Raw genomic sequence first — 22,969 nt, forward strand, 5'->3', positions numbered from 1 at the left:
AAGCTGCTGGATAGGAAAGGACGCTTAGAACGCATGCTACCTTGAAGGCTTTTCTAAACACGTTGGCCTGAAGGAGGAACTGCTGGAGGACAGGAGACCAGTAGGACTAAGCTGTGGCACTGATGACTCTTTCTACACATCACTGTCCGTGATCTGAGGGAAGGACTTACAGGACCATCTGGATGTGGGGTTCAGGTCAGTTTTGTCAGATGGGGTTTAGATTTTTTGTACACATATAAAGTAAGGGGGAGAGAGAAAGTTTAAAGATATAGCAAAGATCAGGATAATCATGGGAACTCTCTGGAGATTGAAGGGGGGGGGGTCCTGTGAACTGTGGAAGACTTGATTTTAAAGAGGATAAAGGGAGAAGGGAGAAGGTGGATACTTCCAGAACTGAAGCAATAACAACTTCTATTTATTGAGTATTTACTATGTGTCTGGCACCATGCTAATCATCTTATTTAATTTCATTTCATTGTTACAACAATCATAAAAGGTTTACAGAGATCTAATAATCTGTCTAAGTTACCCAGTCCATATGTAGCAGAGTCAAAATCCAGATCCCAATCTATCTCCCAAATCTATCTATCTCTGTCTTTCTATTATGCTATACAGTTTTCAAGTTGATAGAAATTACAGTCTGTGTAACTTTTTTTTTTTGTGATTGTATAGAAAATATACTTTTTGAAATTAGTAGAAGTGATGTGTAGATCTTCAGGTGATTGAAAAAATTCATAGTATTTTCAGTGGGGAAAATGCAGGGGGCAGGGGTGGGGGGTGGTATGAAGACTTATTACCGTCTATGCCCTGGTATTTCACTTCTGTTCTTTGCACAGCAAAGACTTTGAATTGGCCATAGATTAAAAATGTGAGAATTTCTAACCAAGACTAAAGAATAGAAAGGAGTTTGGTTTTAAGCAGGTATCTATGATGGATCCAATCTAAATTGACTACTAACAAACAATTAAGTTTTAAAGGTCCGAGTGTTGAGACAAAATTCCATTTCTTTTCTCCAAGATAGAAGGACAAGAATTTTTAACTCTAAGCAAGAGTTTAACACAGCAGATTAGCAAACCCTTTGAAAAGTTTAACAGGAAACAAAGAAAATTCCCCAAGTGCCAAATTTTTGTAAACAAAATACTAACAAACCATCAAGCAAAAGAGTCCATAGCCAGCAGACCAAAGGTTGAAACCTCTGGGCTAATTTGTAAGATCTGTTTTAAAAATAAATGAACTCCTTAGAAAAGAGGGGTGAGAAAACCTTCCCTATATACTTCTCTTGGTAGAAATGTTTTCTCTTATTGTTGTGGTTGTTTTCTCCTGTACTATGTAATTTCTGTAATTTCGATATTGTTGTTTCCTGTATTTTGATATTGTAAAACTTGTATTTCTTGTATTCTGTTAAGACCACTCCCTGGGGTGTGAGGCACCTGAGTTATCAATTATCTAAGTGAACCTGGGGAAATGGGAGGAGCTAGTATTCTCAGTTGGGAAGAGCTGGATTCTTCAGTGAGTTCAGCATCTCACTTCCCTTTAAAATTAAGTTGCAAAGTAATGGCATCCCTTAAAAAAACAGAAACCTTAGAAGTACAGTAAAGGGAGGAATTTTGAAAAAAAAAAAAGAGGTAGCTATAGGCAAAAAAAAAAAAAAGAGAGAGAGAGAGAGAGAGAGAGAGAAATGCAGTTTCCCAGGATGATGGCCAAAGCCACAGGACTGTGTTAAGACTGGGCCCAGCTACCAGTTTGGACACAAGAGTAAATAAACTAGCTTTACTTACGAGTGCAGCCAGCTTCTTTAGTGGCTGGTGGACATACTTTAGACCAATGTAACCAGAGGGAAACAGACCAGGTGAGAAAATGAAGCCAAATGGGGATGGAGATAAAGAAACTTCATAAAGGGATAAAGGAGGTGATTAAAAGTCAAAGTCTGATGATGGCCTAATGCTTGAAGGAGAACTATTGGAGGCCAGTTAGGAAAGTGCCTTCCTACCCAGGGGGTTATGGATCCAGAGTGGCTGAAGAAGAGAAGTGCAGGTCCGCCGAGGGCCAGAGGGAACCACCTGGGATTCCGACCCAGCAATGGTGCCAACTTGAATCTACCTCGTGCTAGAGTGAGTAGCCTGGTCTATCGTCCAACACAGATGAGATTGGGCAGTGGCTCCCAGAATCAACATCTAAAAAGGGAGTTGGTAGAGGGGCTAAGAGAAGGTAGGTTAAGCCCCAGACAGAACTGAATGATGACCAGGGATAACTATTTACTAGTACTTTTACGATTTCTTGTAACTCTGTAACTTCCTTCGCCGGTATTTGTGAATTTTGTTAACTTCTGTTTTTTCCTGTACCAGTAGTAAAAATTGTTTTTTCGTGTACCAGTAGTAAAAATTGTTTTTTTGTGTACTAGCAGTAAAAATTGTTTTTTCCTGTACTAGGAATAAAAATTGTTCAAAACATAAATGCAGTATGTGTGCTTATTTCTGTAAAAACTGGATAACAGTGTTGAGATGAGGAGTGAATGTGGCAAGAGAAGAATTCAGGTGGGAAAATGGGAAAAAAAATCAAGTACCATAAATACTTGACATTCACAAGACTTCAAACCCAAAACTGTAGACACTATTGGCCCTAGCAGTTGGGCCTTCTTCACAGGCCTCCCCACCTCTCTCTCAAGACTACTTTTAGGTCATGGAGAGAATTACAATGCCCTTCCCAAATGTGGATACACAGAAGTTGACTAAGCCACTCATTAGGACGAGACCTACTGTCAGACCCCTGCCTTCTGCTACGGGATCCTCAGAAACAATTATTTAAAAATGCCATGGACCTACTAAATACAAAGTCCTTAGGATGCCCCAGAAACAAACATCAGGGAGAAGGAGGCCATGATCCTTCACAGGAGACATCAGGTACATGAGCCCTCATTTTAATGATTACTCTGTTCCAGCAGAAAGCTGGAGTTCTTTTTTGAGCTACCACTTTATATATTCAGTCTTTAAGATTAAACGTCCAGCAAATATTACTCGGAGACTTAGTTATAAAATTAATATTTCTGCAGCACCAGTTAATTTTATAAATATAAATATACCATCATTATCATTACATTTAATTCTGGAAAAGAACTATATTCTTGAACCCCCAACATTCACCCAGACATTTAAGAGCTTAAGTTGTAACGCATCTTTACTCCCGTCTGTTCCCTCCTGTGAGTACCTGCTGTCGAGTCATCATCAGGCAGGCGCACGAGAGTGTAACATATGCCTGGTTGATTGTAAGAGAGGCTGGGGGCTGGGATGCAACAGAGCACTTCATAGGAATCTGATGGCTCCACCTGCACAGTCACCTTCTCCAGTAGCTGGTCGTTAAGAGTATTGGTACAGTCAAACTGAAAAGTCAGCAAACAGAAACATTATGAAGGTTAAGATGTTTTTCCAGCATGTTGTTCCTCCCACCCATGACCCATGACTCTACTCTGGAACTTGCTAGCCCTTCTCTCTCTAAACTGTCCTGCCAGTCCACTCCTCAGATTTTTCTTGAGGAAACAGCAGTGGCCTTGAGCTCTTTTTGTTTATATTATTCATCAGTTTCTTCTCCTCCTGATATTGAGCTCCACCAAACAAGATGGTAGAAGTCTGATAGCTAAAAATCAAATTGAAATCCAAGTTCTTGGAACAACTCGCTTAATTTATCCTGATTTTAAATGATGATTATTTTTATAATACATTATATTCAGACATTTCGGTTTCATGTCCACTTAAATTTTAACCATCATATGAAGGCATTTCTATAGCTACGGAGTTAGGAGAAAACCCAGAAATAAGGACAAGTTACTTCTCAGTAATAAATGGAAGGGGAATCAATACTCGGCTCTGAGCACATGGAGCCACGAGAGGAGCCAGTGGTGGCACTTCTCTTACCTGGAACACAATGTGATTGGTAAACATGTGCTTGATGCAACGAACAAAATATTCTGTTTCTGCTTCTGTAAGTTGAACGGGCTCAGAAGACTTGAACAAGGGTCCTAGATCCATAAACTCGGGAATGGCAGCCAATTGTTCTTTTGAGAAAAAAAGAAAAGGTGGAAGAAAGTAGCATGAGAGAGGAAGAGACATTACTCTGAGTGCCTAAGAGGTTTTAAGTTTCCACTGCCTTACTAACAGTTGAAGGCTCAGCTAATATGTCCCCAAACTTTAGTGAAATAATCTTTTAAGAGAGTTTATACTAAATTATTACAAGGAAGAAAAAAAAAAAACTAAATCCCTAATTTTGTAAGAATCTGAGTTCCCTGTTAACCAAGATAAAGAGTTAGGGCAGTATTCCCAGTTAGTAGGTTAGCAGTTGGAAACTGAAAAGTCCTGTGGACTCCAGGTAGCCCCAGCAACTGCCACCTATTACCAATAAATATTCAGTCATACAAAGATTTCCTGTACTGAGAATTAATCACATTGAATAAAAGTAGTGGACTGCATTATATTTACAATGTCTAGGATGCAAGACTATTACTTCTATCCATCAAATCATCATACCTTGGAAAATGTCTTGCCTGGAAGGAGCCACCTTCTCTGGCTTAGTGGCCACAAGTGTGATTTCTACAAAGACAGATATGAGCAATCAAGTGAGCTTCCCTCCCACTATCAAGCTAAAAATGGAGACAGAAAGAAATGAGGGCAGAAACTTCCAGCAGATATGTAAAGAGCTATTCCCAAATCATACCAGTAGGTTGTCACCTTTTTTAGAAAGATGCCCAAATTAAAATGTATTTAGTCAATGTTTTTTGTGAAATTATAAAGTGGCCCTAAAAATACAGAATTTGCTTTAAATGGACCACGATGTACCCAAAAAAATTACTCTTAAAAGGAGGAAAAATTTATAAAACAAATCTCATGATTCAAACAGGAAAAATTACTTGTATAATATCAACAGAAAAATTGAAAAATTTGAAGGTTAGCAGGAGGTCTTTCATACTCAATTTGAGCCACTAAACTCTTTTTCTTTCTTTCTTTTTTTGTTGTTGAGTTTTAAAGTTACATATTCCTTGGGAATATTTTAATGATCCTGTCTCATACATTCTTTCACAACAAACCTCCAACTGCTATTGCTGCACCCTCAACCCTCCCAAAAACACAAACCTCTAATAGCAAAATTAACTAGACTTTGAAATAATTTTATTTCAGAAAATAAAAACAGGAGGTAACACCATAATCTCTGCTCAGAGACACACAGTGACCACTAACATCAAATGCTATTAACACTTAACATTGAGGGATCCCTGGGTGGCGCAGCGGTTTGGCGCCTGCCTTTGGCCCAGGGCGTGATCCTGGAGACCCGGATCGAATCCCACGTCAGGCTCCCGGCATGGAGCCTGCTTCTCCCTCTGCCTGTGTCTCTGCCTCTCTCTCTCTCTCTCTCTCTGTGTGACTATCATAAATAAAAAAAAAAAAAAAAAAAAATTAACACTTAACATTGAAAGAAGGAGGGAAAAAACATAGGATGCCTAAGAGGCTCAGTGGTTGAGCCTTTAGCCCAGTTCATGATCTGGAGGTCCTGGGATCAAGTCCCACGTCAGGCTCCCCACAGGGAGCCTGCTTCTCCCTCTCCCTGTGTCTCTGCCTCTCTCTGTGTCTTTCATGAATAAATAAAATCTTTTTAAAAAAGAAAAAAGCCCTGGGATCCCTGGGTGGCGCAGCGGTTTGGCGCCTGCCTTTGGCCCAGGGCGCGATCCTGGAGACCCGGGATCGAATCCCACGTCGCGTTCCCGGTGCATGGAGCCTGCTTCTCCCTCCTGTGTCTCTGCCTCATTCTCTCTCTCTCTCTGTGACTATCACAAATAAATAAAAATTAAAAAAAAAAAAAAAAAAGAAAAAAGCCCTAAATTTGAGTCATGTTCATATTCTATGTAAAAACCAGGGGAAAACTTTATTTTTAAAAAAAGATTTATTTATTTGAGAGAGAAAGAGTGCATGCACTCACGCAGGTGTAGGCGAGGGGCAGAAGGAATCTTTCAAGCAGACTCCCCACTGAGCTCAGAGCCAAGGTGGGGCTGATCTCCTGACCCTGAGATCATGACCTGAGCCAAAACCAAGAGTCTGGATGCTCAACTGACTGAGCCACCCAAGTGCCCCAGGAAAAAACTTTTTGAAACCCTAATTAAAAAAAATACACATCCATCTTAGTTCCATAAGATTCAGGAGTGACAAACGAAGTATTTGAGCAAATATGCTAATAGCATATTTGGTGTAAAACTACTCACAAATAGAAAAGCTAACAATTAAGCATTCTGCTTAATCAATTACCTGCTTTCTGTTCAAAGACAGGAGCCATAGCGAGAGGAATCGATTTCATGTCAAAGGGCTTTTCCGAAGGCTCCAGTGTGTACTGGTGTAGGGCCTTCTCCATCCCTGGCACAGAGACGGTGAGGCCTACAGAACAGAAATCTCAGCATTATAAATAACTTCTTGCCAGGATCCAGATGGGCCCAGATTTATAATATTTACCTAAGCTTCCTGAAGAAAGAGAAAAGTACAACCATACACTTTAGAACCAAAATAATTAAAAATAAGGCTGTTTTATAAAACTGCCTCATAATTTTGCCCAAGGAAGCAGGGGAGCAGAGCCTAAAAAAAAAAAAAAAAAAAAAAAAAATCCAACAAATTAGAAGCACCTTCTGGAAAAGAAAGCAACTTAGCTGTGTGGGAATAATCATAACAGAAAGAAAAAAGGTAAACCCAACCAAAAATGAGCTCAAGAAGAACCAGGAACAAGCAATACTCTCTGGGCCTCTAGATACTTTAGGTTCCTCTAGAAATGGCAGTGCATTTGAAGACAAAAAACAAGCATTCCGCCTAAAGCATTCGGCTCATATGCAAATCATAAGACAATGCTTCCAAAGCAGCCCTCGGGAACAGGGAACAAGGGTGTTATTTGTCCCGTTCTTGGCTCCCACTGACCATTGAAGATATATGTAGCATTCAGTGCCATCTGCCTCTGCTGCAGCACATTCAGATAGAAAGTAGCTCTGTCCCGAACCTCATCGTCAGTATCCATCATACACCTGTCCAGAGGACACAAAAGACGCCCGTCACAGCACACCCAAAACTTCCGATAGCTTTCTCTACCACCATACCTAATGGGCACAGTTCAGGCCGTATGGTACTACCCTTTATAAAAGAGCTCCACAATGGCCCCCAGTGGATCCTACAATCTCTGTAAATTTGGGAGACTGTTCTAAATCGGTAAATAAAATAGGGTCGTTCCAAATCAAAGAGGCACTACTTGAGCAGGCTTTCAAATAACGAGGAAGTATACAATGTGAGAGCGGTCTAGAGTCTAGTCTTGAAAATGCAACCACGTGACCCTGGTGAAGACTTAGACTTCTCTATAACTGAGAGATGGAAATATTCTGCTTTCCAAGGATACTAACAATTATTCAGAATCCAGTCATTGTTACTACTCAAATGGCAATTTGTTTTATTTAAGCCAGCAGCCTTTGGCTTATAATTTTTCTGCTTCAATTACAAGATGTAATCACACAGTATTTGCTAAAGTAGGTCTTTTCCTCATCAAATAGGGAGTCATGGAAACCATGAAAAGCTGATTTTTCAACTCTCCACAGTGAATCACTTTGAAGTTGGCCCCTATTATGTAAATTGAGGCACAGGCATTTAAGTTACTTCCTCAAACTTACACAACAGAAATTCAGTCAAGATCACGCATACACAGCATATGCAAAATTACTAGATAGGTGACAGAAGTGCCATTTGCCCCTGACCTACTCCATCAGTTCCACTCTTGGGCCTCACAGAGCATTTAATATGAGAAATTCTCTATTCAGCCGTAGGGTGTTCTTAAAAAAAAAAAAAAAAAAAAAGACATTCTTTTACTTACCTTTGTAAGAGTACAAGGATGCTTGGGAGAAGATTCTCATTTTGAGCCCCAAATTTAGCCAAAGCACTCACAGCAGCTATAATGAAGCATAAAATAAAACAACATAAATACTATATTGGTTTCTGAGAGTTAAGCAATAATCATTCAAAAAACAAATGAGAGAAGCTCCCACATGTTCAGCGGGAATAAACTTTCTTACTTTGTGCGTTTCTTGATTTTATTTCTTTGATCCTTGTGAGCATAATTAGAAATCTATAGGCTCAAGGGAGCTATGAATAGGGAAATTCTCCATGCACTGAGGAAAAAGAATCACGTCTACTTTTTATGAGTTCTCCTCCACTCTGATCACAAGCCCTTATTATACCAGTGATATAACCCAGCTTGAACTCAACCAACCAGCACAAGCATAAAAAGAAATGCTACTATTAAATTCACTTCACTCAGTAAAGATTCACTGGCCTGCCTAACTTGGGCCAGGAATTGTGCTAGGTGTTGGGGGTAGAAAGAGAAAAGACACAATTCCTGACCTCAAGGAGTTGTACTCTAATAGAGAAGACAGGTAAGTAAAGAGATAATGACAATGTAGCAGAGTAAGTCCTGGTAGGATGACATACAGGATGCTATGCGGGAACAGAGAAAGGAACTTAAATCAGAATTGATAGAGCAGTCAGACAAGGAATTGATGCCTGCCACTGCGCTAAAACTTGAAGGCAAAGTAGCATTAGCCAAGAGGAAAAGGCAGGAAAGGACCATTACCAGCACAGAGAATGAGTCCAAGGCCCTTGGCCCAAGGAAGTATGTACAATACTGGAAGGGATGTAGCCGAGCGAGGCTAAAGCAGAGGCTCTGCGCTGGAGGGCAGGGGGGCAAACAAAACAGGTACGGGTCAACCTCAAAATTCTGAGTGGACATTAAATATGGGATAAATTTGTGTGTTTGTCGCAGACTGCACTATGGCCAATCTGTAAGCAGATTCTATAGGCAGACACCACTGTGGTGGCCGAGTGCAGAGAACAGACCAGACACCTGGGGGACGACACGCAGTCCGACCAGTCAGGCATCTGAAGTGGGGGAGAGCCTAGAGCAGCACTTGTGAAAACAGAGACAAAAGACAGTGGAGGAATATTAAGGAGGTAGGGTTGAAAGAATTTTATCAGAGGGCGGATGGGAGTTCTAGAAGTGCAGAAGTTTCTGTCTTCATAGCTGAGGGGATGGTAAAGGTGAAGATTTGAGTTTGGGTTGAACTTGAAGTGCCTTTGGCAGTGGACATACCAGTCCTGTGTCTGCAGGGTCTGCAGGGTCACAGCACACTGGGGGAGCTCAGAAAGCGACCCCCAAAAAGACAGCGTGTGTTGGTAAGACAGACCCCCCAGAAAAACGAGTATTTTAAGGAATGAAAGGCTCTTGAAATAACCCCGGGGAGAGATGGAAGAAGTGGGCTGTTGTGGATACCAAGCAGAGAGAGAGTTTCAAGATGAGTTTAGTCAGAAGTCCACTGGAGAGGTGAACAAAATTAAGAACGTCGGGGACTGACTTGATTTTCCAACTAGCTTATAAGTCATGTTTACAAATAACTTCAGAGGGGGATCCCTGGGTGGTGCAGCGGTTTGGCGCCTGCCTTTGGCCCAGGGCGCGATCCTGGAGACCCAGGATCGAATCCCACATCGGGCTCCCAGTGCATGGAGCCTGCTTCTCCCTCTGCCTGTGTCTCTGCCTCTCTCTCTCTCTCTCTCTCTCTGTGACTATCATAAATAAATAAAAATTAAAAAAAAAAACAAAAAAACAAATAACTTCAGAGGGTTTTTAAGGAGAGAGCTAGATTATAGTGAGTTGAAAAAATGAAGAATAAATTCATGGAGGCAGCCTGTAAAGCTTCAAGTTTACCCCATGGGGTGGCAGGGGGAGATGTCTAAGCCAGTAGCTAGTAAGAACGCATCAGAGGAACATTTATATTTTTCATAGGAAAGATTTTCACCTGTTTGTGGGCTAAGGGGAAGGAAAGATTAGAGAGGGAGAAGGAAGTGAAAAAAATTTCCTAAGACCTGATAAAAAGTCACTTAAAAATACACAACAATTCCTAGATTTTCATACTGATGGCTGTAACTGAAAAAAATGCATGATGCCATCAGCGTATTCCCATTATACTGAAAGTCAAGGGTTATTCATCTCTAACATAAGGTGGAAATCAGGATGGAAATGGGAGTACAAAGAGCTGTGCGTCTGGCCTAAGTATGCTCCAAGATCCTGCCGTCAAATAGACCTTGCAACTTCATTTTCCAATTTCCTATCACCACCCCCTTGAGTTAATAAGCATTCAAAAGATTAACAGTTACATCAGTATCAGTGTTCCAATGACTCACCAGCTCTGACAGCCTCATTCTCCAGTACGACCCTATTAAAAATAAAGCGGATATACTTGGAGGGGACAGGTGTTCTGGGGCCCTCTTTGCCCAACAAGTGTAGAATCTTAGTAGCCAGAACAGTGTGTTCACAGTCCTCAATGAATTCACAAAGGTGGGCTAGACCTGCTTCTTTACCCTCAGGGTTCTCTTCCACAATGCTGATTATGCAGTCCACAATGGCCCGCTTATATTCAAAGCCTCCCTGGCAAAAGAGAAAACTGCCATTCATTCTGAGGACGCTTTTTGGAGAAATGCTTCTACTCCCAGGCTCAAGCTTCTAATATTCAAATTTCATTTCCTTTCCCTTCTGAAAGAAACAAAAGTGTTTTTTCTCCAAGTGGGAAAACTAAAACAATAGCACATTTAGTAACGATAAGATGGCAACCAGAATTAAGCATACCATTTTGGGGGCATGCCGAGATGATAAAACTGTTTTAAACACAATGTATGGTGTTTCATGGGAATTGTAAATATCTAAGAGGGCAACTTCCTATGATGAAAACATGTCTACCTACATCATCTCGGAGCATGTTGGAGAGGAAGGTCATCATGACGCTGTGCTTTCGAGGGTATTTCTGACAGAGAGCACTGATTGCCTGTACAACCACCACCTGTGGAAAAACAAACACAGACAGGACGTTCATCTTTACACCTTCAGCTACCAGGTATACTTTCCCTCTTACTGTTGGAGCTAAGGCGGTGCCGTCGTTACCTGGAATGGCAATAATGGCCCTTCATGAAAGATAGGTTAAAAAAAAAAAAAAACATGTAAAAATGAAATTCATCCAAGAGACCCCAACCCTTTGTTCCAAGCCAGTAAGCACATAAAATCTTTAAAGTAAAGAGTAAAGATTAAAAGCATAAACAGAGGGGCATCTGGGTGGCTCAGTCGGACTCTTGATGTGGGCTCACGTCATGATCTCAGGGTCATTGAGATCAAGCCCCACGTCGTGCTCCATACTTGAGATTCTCTTTCTCCCTCTTTGCCCCTTCCCCTTGCTTGCTCATGCTTTCTCACTCTCAAATAAAAAAATTAATTCTTTTTAAAAAGCATACACAATCTCCTTAGAAGAAATTGAAAATTACCAAGGAACTACTTCACAAAATGGTTTCTAGGAAAATTTTACCACAACTCTGAAGACCAGCATCAAGACGTGAGCAGTGTGAGATTTTCCCCTACCCACAAGCTAACAAGTTAGTCTGCCACAATTTCATGGATTGCTGGTAGAGAGAACACAAGACTCCTGGATCAGAGATGAAAGACAATTAAATACAGCAAAAGCAGTGGATAGAATATCAGCATATTGAGGCCAGGTTCCTCAGCCCCAATTCGCAGAGGGCAGTGTGTAAAGGGCCACAGTAGCTCTAATTACAGAAGAACCCCGAGGTGTGGAACTCAAATATTTTACAGAGGGTAGTAAGCATGCCAGACCTTTGTGCTGAAGGGAAACATCTTTATTATCCTGGACAGTGAGCATGCTTGCTTTTTGCTCTAGGGAAAGCACTAGCTATATCTTCTACTGCTGCACAGAAATCTGCCCCTTTTAGAGGGAGACACTGTATCTTCTGAGACTGGAAGAGATCTTGCACTATACAAAGGGAGCATGTATAAGCATAACTAGTTAGAAGATATAATGGATACAATCATTTTTAACAGCAACAACAAACAAGATAAAATACGAAAAGCATTTTAAAAGCATTTAAAACTAACAAAAATACTATAAAAGATTCTTAAAAGGCACAACAGTAGACTTGAACAAATGAAAAGATAACCCTTGTTCTTGGATAAGATGTCTCAACATCATCTAAGATGTCTCTTCTCAGGAAGCCCGGGTGGCTCAGTGGTTTAGCGCCGCCTTCAGCCCAGGGCCTGATCCTGGGGACCCAGGATCAAGTCTCATGTCGGGCTCCCTGCATGGAGCCTGATTCTCCCTCTGCCTGTGTCTCTCTCTCTCTCTCTCTCTGTCTCTCATGAATAAATTTTTTAAAAAAATGTCTCTTCTCCCCTAAGTTAACTTATAAATTCAATGTGATCCAAATAGAGATGCCAATGAGATTTTTCATGAAGCTAGACAATACTAAAATTCATAAGGAAAAATAAACACGTTAAGGATAGCTAGGGAAACAATGAAAACAAAGCCATGTCAGGGGACTGAGGGATACTAATACATCCTACAAAAGCCTGTATATTTAATAGTGTGTAGTACTGATACATAAATAAAGAACAAAATAGAACAGGAAGCCCCAAAACAGACCCACATACATATGGAACTTTAACATATGATAAAGGTGGTACCTCAAATCACTGGGGCAAAGACAGTCTTGTAAATAAAATTGGTGGGGGGGGGGGGGCAACTGGATAATCACTGAAAAAGGAGAAGATTAGATCCAATTTCTCATACCATATATAATAATAAAATCCAATGAATCAGAGATCTAAATGAAAACATGGAACTATGTATGTATTAGAAGAAATCATAAGTGAATCCTTATTCGCCCAATTAGATTCTATAGTCTGAAGGGAAAGCTCCTTCCTTTCTTCCTTCCTTTCTTTTTTTTTAAAGGAGTGGGAGGAGGGAAAGAGGGAGAGGGAGAGAGAGAACATTGGGTGTGGAGCCTAGCGTGAAGCTTGATCTCATGACCCTGAGATCATGACCTGAGCCCAAATCGGATGCTTAGCCAACTGAGCCACCCAGGCGTCCTTGGAGGAAAAGCTTTCTAATACCCAAGAGTCAAATGCAACAAGATTGACAAACCTTACTACATAAAAATTACAAACTTTTGCACAACAAAAGACATAAGAAAAGGCAAATGACAAACTGAGAGAAAATATCAAAACTTATTTCATAAGGAACTAACATCCCTAATACATAAAAAGCCTGAAATAACTGAGGAAACAAAAGACCAAAATTTCTTTAGAAAATGGAGAAAAGAGATGAGTAAATGATATTCAAAAAGAAATATTAAATGATCTTTAAAAATGTAAAAAGATGTTTAACTTCCCTCATAAGTAAAGAAATTCATTAAAAATACATTGAAATATACTTTTTCACCCACCAGGTTGGCAAAACTTCAAAACATAATATATACTCTATTGGTGAGGCTATGGGGAAACTGGCACTCTTACACATGCTGGTGGAATTTAGCATTCTCTACACAACTACACTTTCATTTACCCTTCAACCTAGCACATGAACTTCTAGGAACTGACCCTGAGATATACTTACAACATTCTGAGAAAACACACACAAGTTTATCCACTGTAGCATTAGTTGTGACTGCAAAATATTGAAAATTATAAATATCTACGCATAAGAGATTCATTCAGTAAGCTATACCACAAAATGACCTTTATAATCTTCCATATTTCCCCAAGATTCAAAATGTCTACTTGAATATATAGGCTAAGTTTGTTTTTTAAAAGTTTAGATATAGGCGTGGACTGGGTGGTTCAGTCAGTTAAGCATCTGGCTCTTGATTTTGGCTCATGTCATGATCAAGCCCTTTGACAGTCTCCACACTGAGCATGTAGCCTGCTTAAGATTCTCTCTCCCTCTGCCTCTCCCCACCATTGCTCCTGTGCTCTCTCTCTCGCTCTCTCTCAGAAAAGATCTAGATATATAGAAGAGAGTAAATAGAGCCAGTTATGCTTCTTAACTGAGAATTGAATAAGAATGAAATAATAAACTCTTTCTAATTTAATTCTTTTAACTGAGATTTATTTTACTGTTCTTCTATCAGCTCTGACACATTCTCACCAGTTCTATTCAATACTATAGTGGAAATCCTAGTTACTTTAATAGGGCAAGAAAAAGAAAGGGAAGGCATTTAGTTTGGAAATGAAGAAGCAAAACTGTCTCTATTCACAGATAACATGATTATTTACAGACAACCTTAAGGAATACATAACAACTACTGGAACCAATAAGGGTACTGAGCAATGATACCAAGTTATGACAAAGAGAAAAAAATATTTTTATATATTAAATATATTTATATTTTAATATTTAAATATTATATTTACATATATTATATATAATATATATGATAAAGCATATATGTATATGTATTTTTATATACTACTAGCAGACAATAAAATAGGAATTTTAATAGAGTAAAAAAGCATAAAATATTTAGATACAAATTTAACAAAAGATGTGCAAGACTGATATAGTAAATGCTATAAAACACTGCTCAGAGAAATTAAAGAAGACCTAAATAAAGGGAGAGGCATACCATATTCATGAACTGGAAGAATACTGTTACGATGTCAGTTTTCCCCAGATTTATTTATGGATTCAACATAACCCCAAGAATAATCCTAGCAGACTTTGTTTCATAGAAATTATAAGCTGATCCTAAACTTTATTTGGAAATGTAAAGGACCTAGAATATTAAAAAAGGACAAAGTTGGAAAATCACATGGCTTGACATTTAAGAGATACCATAAGGCTACATTAATCAACACATTGTGGCATAGGATTGACAAATAGATCAACAGAATGTGATAAGGAACCCAGATATACCTACAATTACATAGTTATCTGCCTTTCAGACAAAGATGCCAAAGCACTGCAGTGGGGAAAAAGAAGTCTTTTTCAATAAATTATGCTGGAATGACTAGATATTAGTATGGAAAAAAACCTTGAACTTACCATACACAATATATAAATATTTAATTCAAATTGGGTCATAGACCAAAATGTAAAAGCTAAACCCATAAAACATTTAGAAAACATAAGAAAATATCTTTAAGGCTTGGAAGTAGACAAAGGCAATATAACAGTGAAAGAAAGAAATTAATAAATTAGACTTTAACACTTTTGCTCATCAAAAGATACTGTTAAGAAACAGGCAAGCCAGAGACTGGGAGAAACATGATCATATTTAAACTTTTACCTTGAACTCATCTGAGATTTCAGAAACAAACGAAGATATCTGCTTCATAAGCCTGTCCACACTGCTCTCACTCCCTGTTTTGAGGAGTGTAGTAATGGCCAGGGTAGCGATGCTTCTGTTTGAGTCTGTGATCAAGTTTTCTAAGTCCAGATTGCAGGCAGTGACAGCAGAGGGGTGCTTCATTGCCACCTTGTGGAAGGGCAAGAAAAATAAATTAAGCAAATTGCTACTAATGAAGACCAGAACTTTAAAAAACAAAGGAAGAGGAAAACAGATATTTTAATCAAGGTAAGTGGCTTTTAAAAATCTAAATGGGGAACCCTGGGTGGCGCAGGAACCCTGGGTGGCGCAGCGGTTCAGTGCCTGCCTTTGGCCCAGGGCGCGATCCTAGAGACCCGGGATCGAATCCCACGTTGGGCTCCCGGTGCATGGAGCCTGCTTCTCCCTCTGCCTATGTCTCTGCCTCTTTCTCTCTCTCTGTGTGACTATCATAAATAAAAATTTTAAAAAAATTATAAAAAAAAAATCTAAATAGGTCAAAAGTAATTGTTATAAGAAGAACATTTTCAATTAATAAGGCATAATATATCACTTGACAAACACCTGCCAGAGTCATAGTGTAACATAGCACTTTCTCTTCCTAGGTCTCTAGTTTTCTATAATTTTTGTAATAATACCACAGCCTGTATTTTATTGCAGTTGACCTGTTTTTGTTTATAATACATGTGTACATGGATATATACGCTACTAGATGTAAGGATCTACTAGATGTAAGGATCTACCATGGTAAACACTGCTCAAAGACTGTTAATATCTTATCACTTAGAAAACACTTCTGTATTTAAACAAACTCCAGCCAAACTGGATTGCTCACACTCCCTAAAACATGTCTCATTCTCCTGCTTCTTTGCTTTTGTCGAAATTGTTCACCTCTCTGTCTCAATATTGGTATAGAATCCTTTACCCACGATTTAAAAAATTTGAAAACTCAGCAAAGTATTGGCATCAAAACTCATTTAACAGGAAAATCTGACCCAAAATAATATAAAATGAGTTAAATCTTAATTTATTCCACTTAGTGAGGATAGTCATATGTATAACAAAGAAATATTAATGTCTTAAAAAATATTAATGTGCCTTATGGTAGGGGACTGCTCTAGGCTCAATGGAGTTAATATATAAGAGACAGCACCATATTGCCTTCCCAAAATTCATAAAGTACTGAATTCTGAGACACATCTGTCCTTAAGATTATAGCTAAAGGCATGTGGACCTATATCACCTCTTAAAAGTATAACTCAAATTCTGTGAAGGTTCTTCTTTGGTTTTCCAGTAAAGATGCAATTAATTTGTAATAGATCACATACTGCCTTATGACAAGTCTTCTTCTACATTAAACTTTCATTTCAAATGTTTATGGTTCTTTGATTCATTCTATGTTTCTGAACTGTATCCTCTAAACCTGTGGCATCCAATATAGTAGCCAATAGTTAAATGTGACTACTAAGCACTTGGTATCTGGCTAGTCCAAATTAAGATACGCTCTAAACATGAAATAAGCACTGGATGTCACAGACTTAGTATGAAAAAACGTAAGGCAATATAGATCTTTAATAATTTTACACTGATTCCATGTTGACAAGACATTTTATATATATGAAGGTAAATAAAATATATTATTAAAATTAATTTCATCTTTAAAAATTTTTTTTAAAGATTTATTTATTTATTCATGATAGACACAGAGAACAAGAGAGGCAGAGACTCAGGCAGAGACACAGAGGGAGAAGTTACTGTGGTTACTATAAAATTTAAAATTACAAATGTGACTCACATTGTGTTGCACCAGCACTGTCCAAGAGAACTTTCTACAGTGATAGAAATGTTCTATATTTTTTCACTGATCAATATGGCAGTCACTAACCACATGATTACTGAGCAGATGGAGTATGACTAGAGTGACTGAGGAGCTAAATTATCAGGGTTTTTAAATTTTTAATTAATCTAAATGGAAATGGCCACTCATGGCTGATGGCTATCCTATTGGACAATGTGGTTTTCAGCCATAAAGTGCTTGGAAGTCAGAAATGAATTATAATCTTTAGTTGAATGGTAAAAGTAGCCATACATAAGGCCACAAATACAAGGAAGGTGCTCTAGAAGTGAAGACCATAAATCCTACCTTTCTATCTTGGGGAGAAAGTCAAATGCTTCACATGTAATGTTTCTCAATCAAACATTGATATAAGTCAGTAGTTGGCAAAGGGACACCTACCTTGTTCAAGGTCCTCACAGCTGCATATCTCAAAGCTGGCTTAGGAGAGCTACAGAAAAGCTGAAGAACTAGAAGAAAAAAGATCTTTGTGAATATAGCTCATTTCATCATATTGCATATATCTGAAAATACAGTACATAATTATATTCAAAGTATGCATCAGGAAATTAGATCACAGCATCAAAGCTTCACATGAAAAACTTATCAAAAATAGAAAAAACACTTTTTGTTGAGCTATAAAAAGTTTAAATCCAGAAAACAAAGTTTATTTTTATATAAGAATTCATATAGGCATTAATACTTGAATTTGTGGTAGGAATATTTGTAGGGATAAGAGCAAATGGGCTTTTTAAATATGAAAGAACTAAAGGAATGAGAGTTACTTGTCTTCTAAGTAAAAGGTTTTTAATGTTTTATATAGGGAAATAGTAACTTCAGAAAAAGAGGTAATTAATGAAAACAAAAATAAATCATCTACATGTTAGAATGCAAAGGTGTATATATTAAAGCTAAGGTTCAAAAATCATTCTTACTACCTATCCTGCAGAACTGTGGAACTTAAAACAAAAACATGCAAATATAAACAAAATCCTAGCTATCAAATACACAACTGACCTGAAACAGCAGGTGCCAACTCCCTTGCAGTACAGTTAGGAAGATGGATGATAGCTGACGCAGCTTCATAAATAACCATTTCATGTTTATTTCGCAAGCAGCTCTCAATGAAATCAAAGAGTGGACTTTCATGGCTGACAACAAATATACATAACACATCATTAGATATCAAAAAGAACAAGCGCGATATGCATAGCAGTTAAAAACACAGACAGATCAAATGTACTTTCAGAATTATGGATGAAGAACCTCTGAAAATCCATTCCTCCATAAAAGCAATGAGAACACTGGCATAAATTTTCAAAATCAACTTTTTGAGCACTCTAGAAATTAGCCAAAGACTTGCAACAATCCTAGAAACATTTATTCACGAAAAACAGACGAATTTTCAGAAGAACAGCAAACTTTCTGATGTTTTCCCTTACTCTATTTCAATTCCCTCTTCCCAGGTTCATGGTAGCTTTGGAAATCAGCAGCCTCAGAATTGCAGTAGCTATGAAAGCCAACAGACTAGCAGCCATTGGAAGAGGCAGATGGGTTTGGAGCACCCTCAAAAGCCCTGTCTCCCAGGGAACTGTAACTATTTGACCTGACTGGTGCTCCCGAGAAAAGCCCCATTCACGGAGCTAATCTTTATTTCATCTGACTCAGAGCTCAGTCAGTGAGGAAAGCCCTATCCTCAGCAAGTTTGTCCCCCCAAATTAGTGGCAACTATTTAACACTGCAGTTGCCAAGGGCAATGATTCCACCTAGGGCAAACAAGAGGCTGGCCAAAAAACTTAAAGGGAAAATTTGAGAAACAAGATCTCTATAGGAGATTTTGGCAATTTCTGACATATTCCTGGGGATCCAGAAGTCTGTGCATATGTAGAAGGCTGTGCAAATACCCAGGAAAGACAAGACAAGCCCTAAGCTCTCACCCATGCTTGACTTCAAGGTTCTGTGCATATAGGAAGCGAAGGCTAAGGCAGAGCTGTAAACTGCCAGAGCATGGACGCCATGCCCCAACACACAAAGTGCCCATTAGAAAAAGAGTTGGGAAATCTATTGGCTTAAATCATTTAAGAAAATCTGTCAACTCATTACCTGATGACATAATCAAGCAGAGACTTCAGTAACTGCATATGACAAAGAGTCCTATGCAGAATTAGTCTGGGAAAGTCACTAAAAAAACAATAAGCAGCAACAATAATAACCTCTGAGGCTGGGCAAGAGGGCAATGTAATTACCAGCATTGCCACAATACTTAAAATGTCCAGTTTTTGACAAAATGTTATGACACATGTAAAGAAATAGTAAAGTATGAAGTCCATAGTAATTATTCTTGGGAAAGGCCAGGCATTAGATTTGGTACTGGATGTATCAGGCAGAGACTTTATCAATGAATATAAACATGTTCAAAGAAATAAAGAAAACCATTTAAAAGAATTAAAGAGAATTAAAGACCTGACAATCATACCTTACCAAAGAGAGAATATCAATAGAGAAGTGACTTTGGGTTCATTTGTTGTGGTGGTGGTGGTGGTATTTTTAAAGAAACCAAAGAGGAATTCTGGATTTGTAAAGTGCAATAACTAATGAAAAATTCAAATATGCAATTCAGCAGCTGATTTGCACTGGTAGTAGAAAGAAATCAGTAAACCTGAAGATAGGTAAATGGAAACAATTCGGCTGAGAAAATAAAGAAAAAAGGATGGAAAAAAAGAACAGAGCGTTGGAGAGCTTTGGAATATGACTAAGGGCATGAACATTTTCATAATAGGAGTCCCAGAAGGAAAAGAGAGAGATGGGGATTCCCTGGGTGGCTCAGTGGTTTAGCACCTGCCTTTGGCTCGGGGCATGGTCCTGGAGTCCCAGGATCGAGTCCCACATTGGGCTCCCTGCATGGGGCCTGCTTCTCCTTCTGCCTGTGTCTCTGCCTCTCTCTCTCTCTCTCTCTCTCTCTCTCTCTGTGTCTCTCATGAATAAATAAATAAAATGAAGAAAAAAAAAAAGAGAGAGACAAAGGGGCAAAAGGAATATATGAAGGAATAATGAATAAGAATTGCCCAAATTTGATGAAAGCATTAATCCATGCACTTGAATAGCTCAAAAAATCCCAGGCAGGATAAACAGAACAAGATCCACACAGAGACCCACCATAGCCAATCTACTGAAAGCATAAGACAAAGAGAAGATTTTGAGAGCACCAAGGTAAAATATACTCAGCATGTTTTACAGGGGAGCATGAATATAATCAATGGCTAACTTTCCACCTGAAACAATGGAAGAAACAGTGCAGCAGAATGCCATAGTCAAAGTGCTGAAAGATAAAGAAAGGAATTCTATTTCCAACAAAACTATCCTCAAAAAAAAAAAAAAACAAAACCAAAACAAAACAAAACAAAGGCTAAGAAAGATATTCCCAGAGAAGTAATAACTAAATATGCACTGTTGACAGACTTATGAAAAATACTAAAGGAAGTCCTTTAGACTTAAAGATTTACACTGTTTAGTGATGTGAATAATCAAGAAGAGCACGAGAAATGATAAATATGTGAGCTGATATAAAGATCTATAGATAATTTTTTTCATTTCTCTTTTAAACTTACTTTATTTTTTTAAAAGATTTATTTATTCATGAAAGACACAGAGAGAGAGAGAGAGAGAGAGGCAGAGACATAGGCAGAGGGAGAAGCAGGCTCCCCTCGCAGGGAGCCCGATGTGGGACTCGATCCCAGATCCTGGGATCATGCCCTGTGCTGAAGGCAGACCACTGAGCCACCTAGGCGTCCCATTTTAAATTACTTTAAAGGACATAAAATTTATAAAGCAACAATTGTAACATTACAGTTGACCCTTGAACAACAGGTTTGCACCACAGGGGTCAACTTATATACAGACTTTTTATAATAGAGTAACTGCAAAGATATTTCCTCTTCCTTATAATTCTCTAAATAACAATTTCTTTTCTCTAGCCTACTTTATTGTAAGAATACAGCACATAATACGTATAATACAAAATACGTGCTATTTATGGTATCAGTAAGGTTTCTGGTCAACAGTAGGCAATTAGCAGTTAAGTTTTGGAAGAGTCAAAAATCATATGCAAATTTTTAACTACATGGGAGGCTGGCTCCCCTAGTCCAACACTGTTCAAGGATCAACCGTATATCATTGGATTTACTGGGAAAAAAAGCTGACAGAAAAATTAGAATGATACACTTAAAATATTTGTATTTAATACAAAACAAGACAAAGAGGATGAGAGAAACCAAAAAAAGGCAGGAGACATATAGAATAGCACAACGACAAAAGTAAATCCAACTATATCAATACTTATATTAAATGTAAATAGTCTAATTACCCCAACCAAAAAATAGAGATTGCCAGACAAGATAAAAAAGCAAGATCCAAGTATAAGCTGCCTACAAGAGACACATATTAGATTCAAAGATACAAATGAAAACAAAAACAAAAACAAAAAAACAAAGATACAAACAAGGTGAAAGTAAAAAGATGGGGGAAAAATAGGCCATGCAAACAGTAACCATTAGAGATCAGGACTGTCTTTATTAATATCATACAGGTAGAATTTAAGACAAAAAAATATGGGAGACAAAAAGCGACATTTCATGATGAGAAAGAGGTCAATATATCATCAGGATGATACAATGATAAATATATACAAATTTAACAACAAAGCCTCAAAATACACGAAGCAAACCTGACAAAATGAAAGGAGAAATAGATCATATAACCACAATAGTTGGAAATGTCTATACCTACCCAATAATCCATAGAACTAGACAGAAAAGCATCAAGGCTATAGAAGACTTGAACAATGTAATCACCCAACTTAACCTAGAACATTCAGCCCAATGACTGTAGAATACATTCTTTTCAAGTGCATATGGACAGTTCTTAAGGATATATTAAGTGCCAGTCATGAAACAAATGTCAATACATTTAAAAGGACATAAATCAAAGCATGTTTCCCCACCACAATTGAATTAAATTATAAAACAACAGAAAAATTCCCAAATATTTGGAAATTTAACATTTTCTAAGTAAACCCATGTATCAAGAATAAATCAAATGAAAAATGGGAAAATATTTAAAACTGAATGAAAACAAAGACATGTCAAAATTTATGAGATGTAGCTAAAGAAATGTAGGAAGAGAATGTATAGCTTTCCACACTGATTCCAGAGAAGAAAAGTCCCAAATCAATAACCTGGGTTTCCATAACTAAGAAATTAGAAAAAGAAGACTGAATCAAGCCTACAGCGAGCAAAAGCAAGGAAATAAGATCAGAGCAGAGATCAATAGACTAGAATGCAAGAGAATTAAAAAAAAAAAATCAATGAAACCCAAATTAGTTCTTTGAAAGATCAACAAAATTGACAAACCTTCAGCTAATCTAATCGGGGGGGGGGGGGGGGGGACCAAAATTATCAAAATCAGGAATGAAGAAGGGAACAACACTATTGACCCTAAAGAAACTTAAATGATTATAAGGAAATATTATGTACAACTACCTGTCATTTCTAGGGATTTGTCCCTAGAAATACCAAACTACCAAAACTGACTCATGAAGAAATACATAATCTAAACAGGATTATGAGTTATTTAAAATCTTTCCTCATCCTGATGGCTTCATTGGTTAATTCTATCAAATATTTAAAGAAATAATACTAATGCTTCAGAAACTCTTCCAGGAAATAAATGAGGAGAGTACACTATTTCTCAACTAATGCTGTGATACCAGTATTACTCATAACAAAGCCTGACAAGTTTTCACAAAAAAAAACTATAGTCCAACATCCCTGAAATAGAAACAAAACTCTAACAAAAGTTAGCAAACTGCATCCAGCAAGACACAAAAGAATAATCAATATTCACAATTCACAATAATCAAGTT

General features: G+C 38.1%; 1 protein-coding gene across 2 annotated transcripts in view; it reads right to left on the bottom strand.

Annotated features, from left to right (window-relative positions):
* Positions 1-22,969, bottom strand: part of COPG2 (coat protein complex I subunit gamma 2) — a 115,019-nt gene that overhangs the window by 38,765 nt on the left and 53,285 nt on the right. For both annotated transcript variants that reach the window (XM_077857352.1, XM_077857353.1), the window contains 11 exons: positions 18,067-18,200; positions 17,452-17,519; positions 15,177-15,365; positions 10,793-10,888; positions 10,236-10,479; positions 7,876-7,951; positions 6,939-7,042; positions 6,285-6,410; positions 4,518-4,580; positions 3,909-4,048; positions 3,205-3,376 (listed from right to left, as the gene is read on the bottom strand). In XM_077857352.1, the coding sequence (XP_077713478.1) occupies positions 3,205-3,376; positions 3,909-4,048; positions 4,518-4,580; positions 6,285-6,410; positions 6,939-7,042; positions 7,876-7,951; positions 10,236-10,479; positions 10,793-10,888; positions 15,177-15,365; positions 17,452-17,519; positions 18,067-18,200 (1,412 nt within the window). The remainder of the gene's footprint in view (positions 1-3,204; positions 3,377-3,908; positions 4,049-4,517; positions 4,581-6,284; positions 6,411-6,938; positions 7,043-7,875; positions 7,952-10,235; positions 10,480-10,792; positions 10,889-15,176; positions 15,366-17,451; positions 17,520-18,066; positions 18,201-22,969) is intronic.

The sequence above is a fragment of the Canis aureus genome, chromosome 18 (assembly GCF_053574225.1).
Source record: "Canis aureus isolate CA01 chromosome 18, VMU_Caureus_v.1.0, whole genome shotgun sequence".
Lineage (NCBI taxonomy): Eukaryota > Metazoa > Chordata > Mammalia > Carnivora > Canidae > Canis > Canis aureus.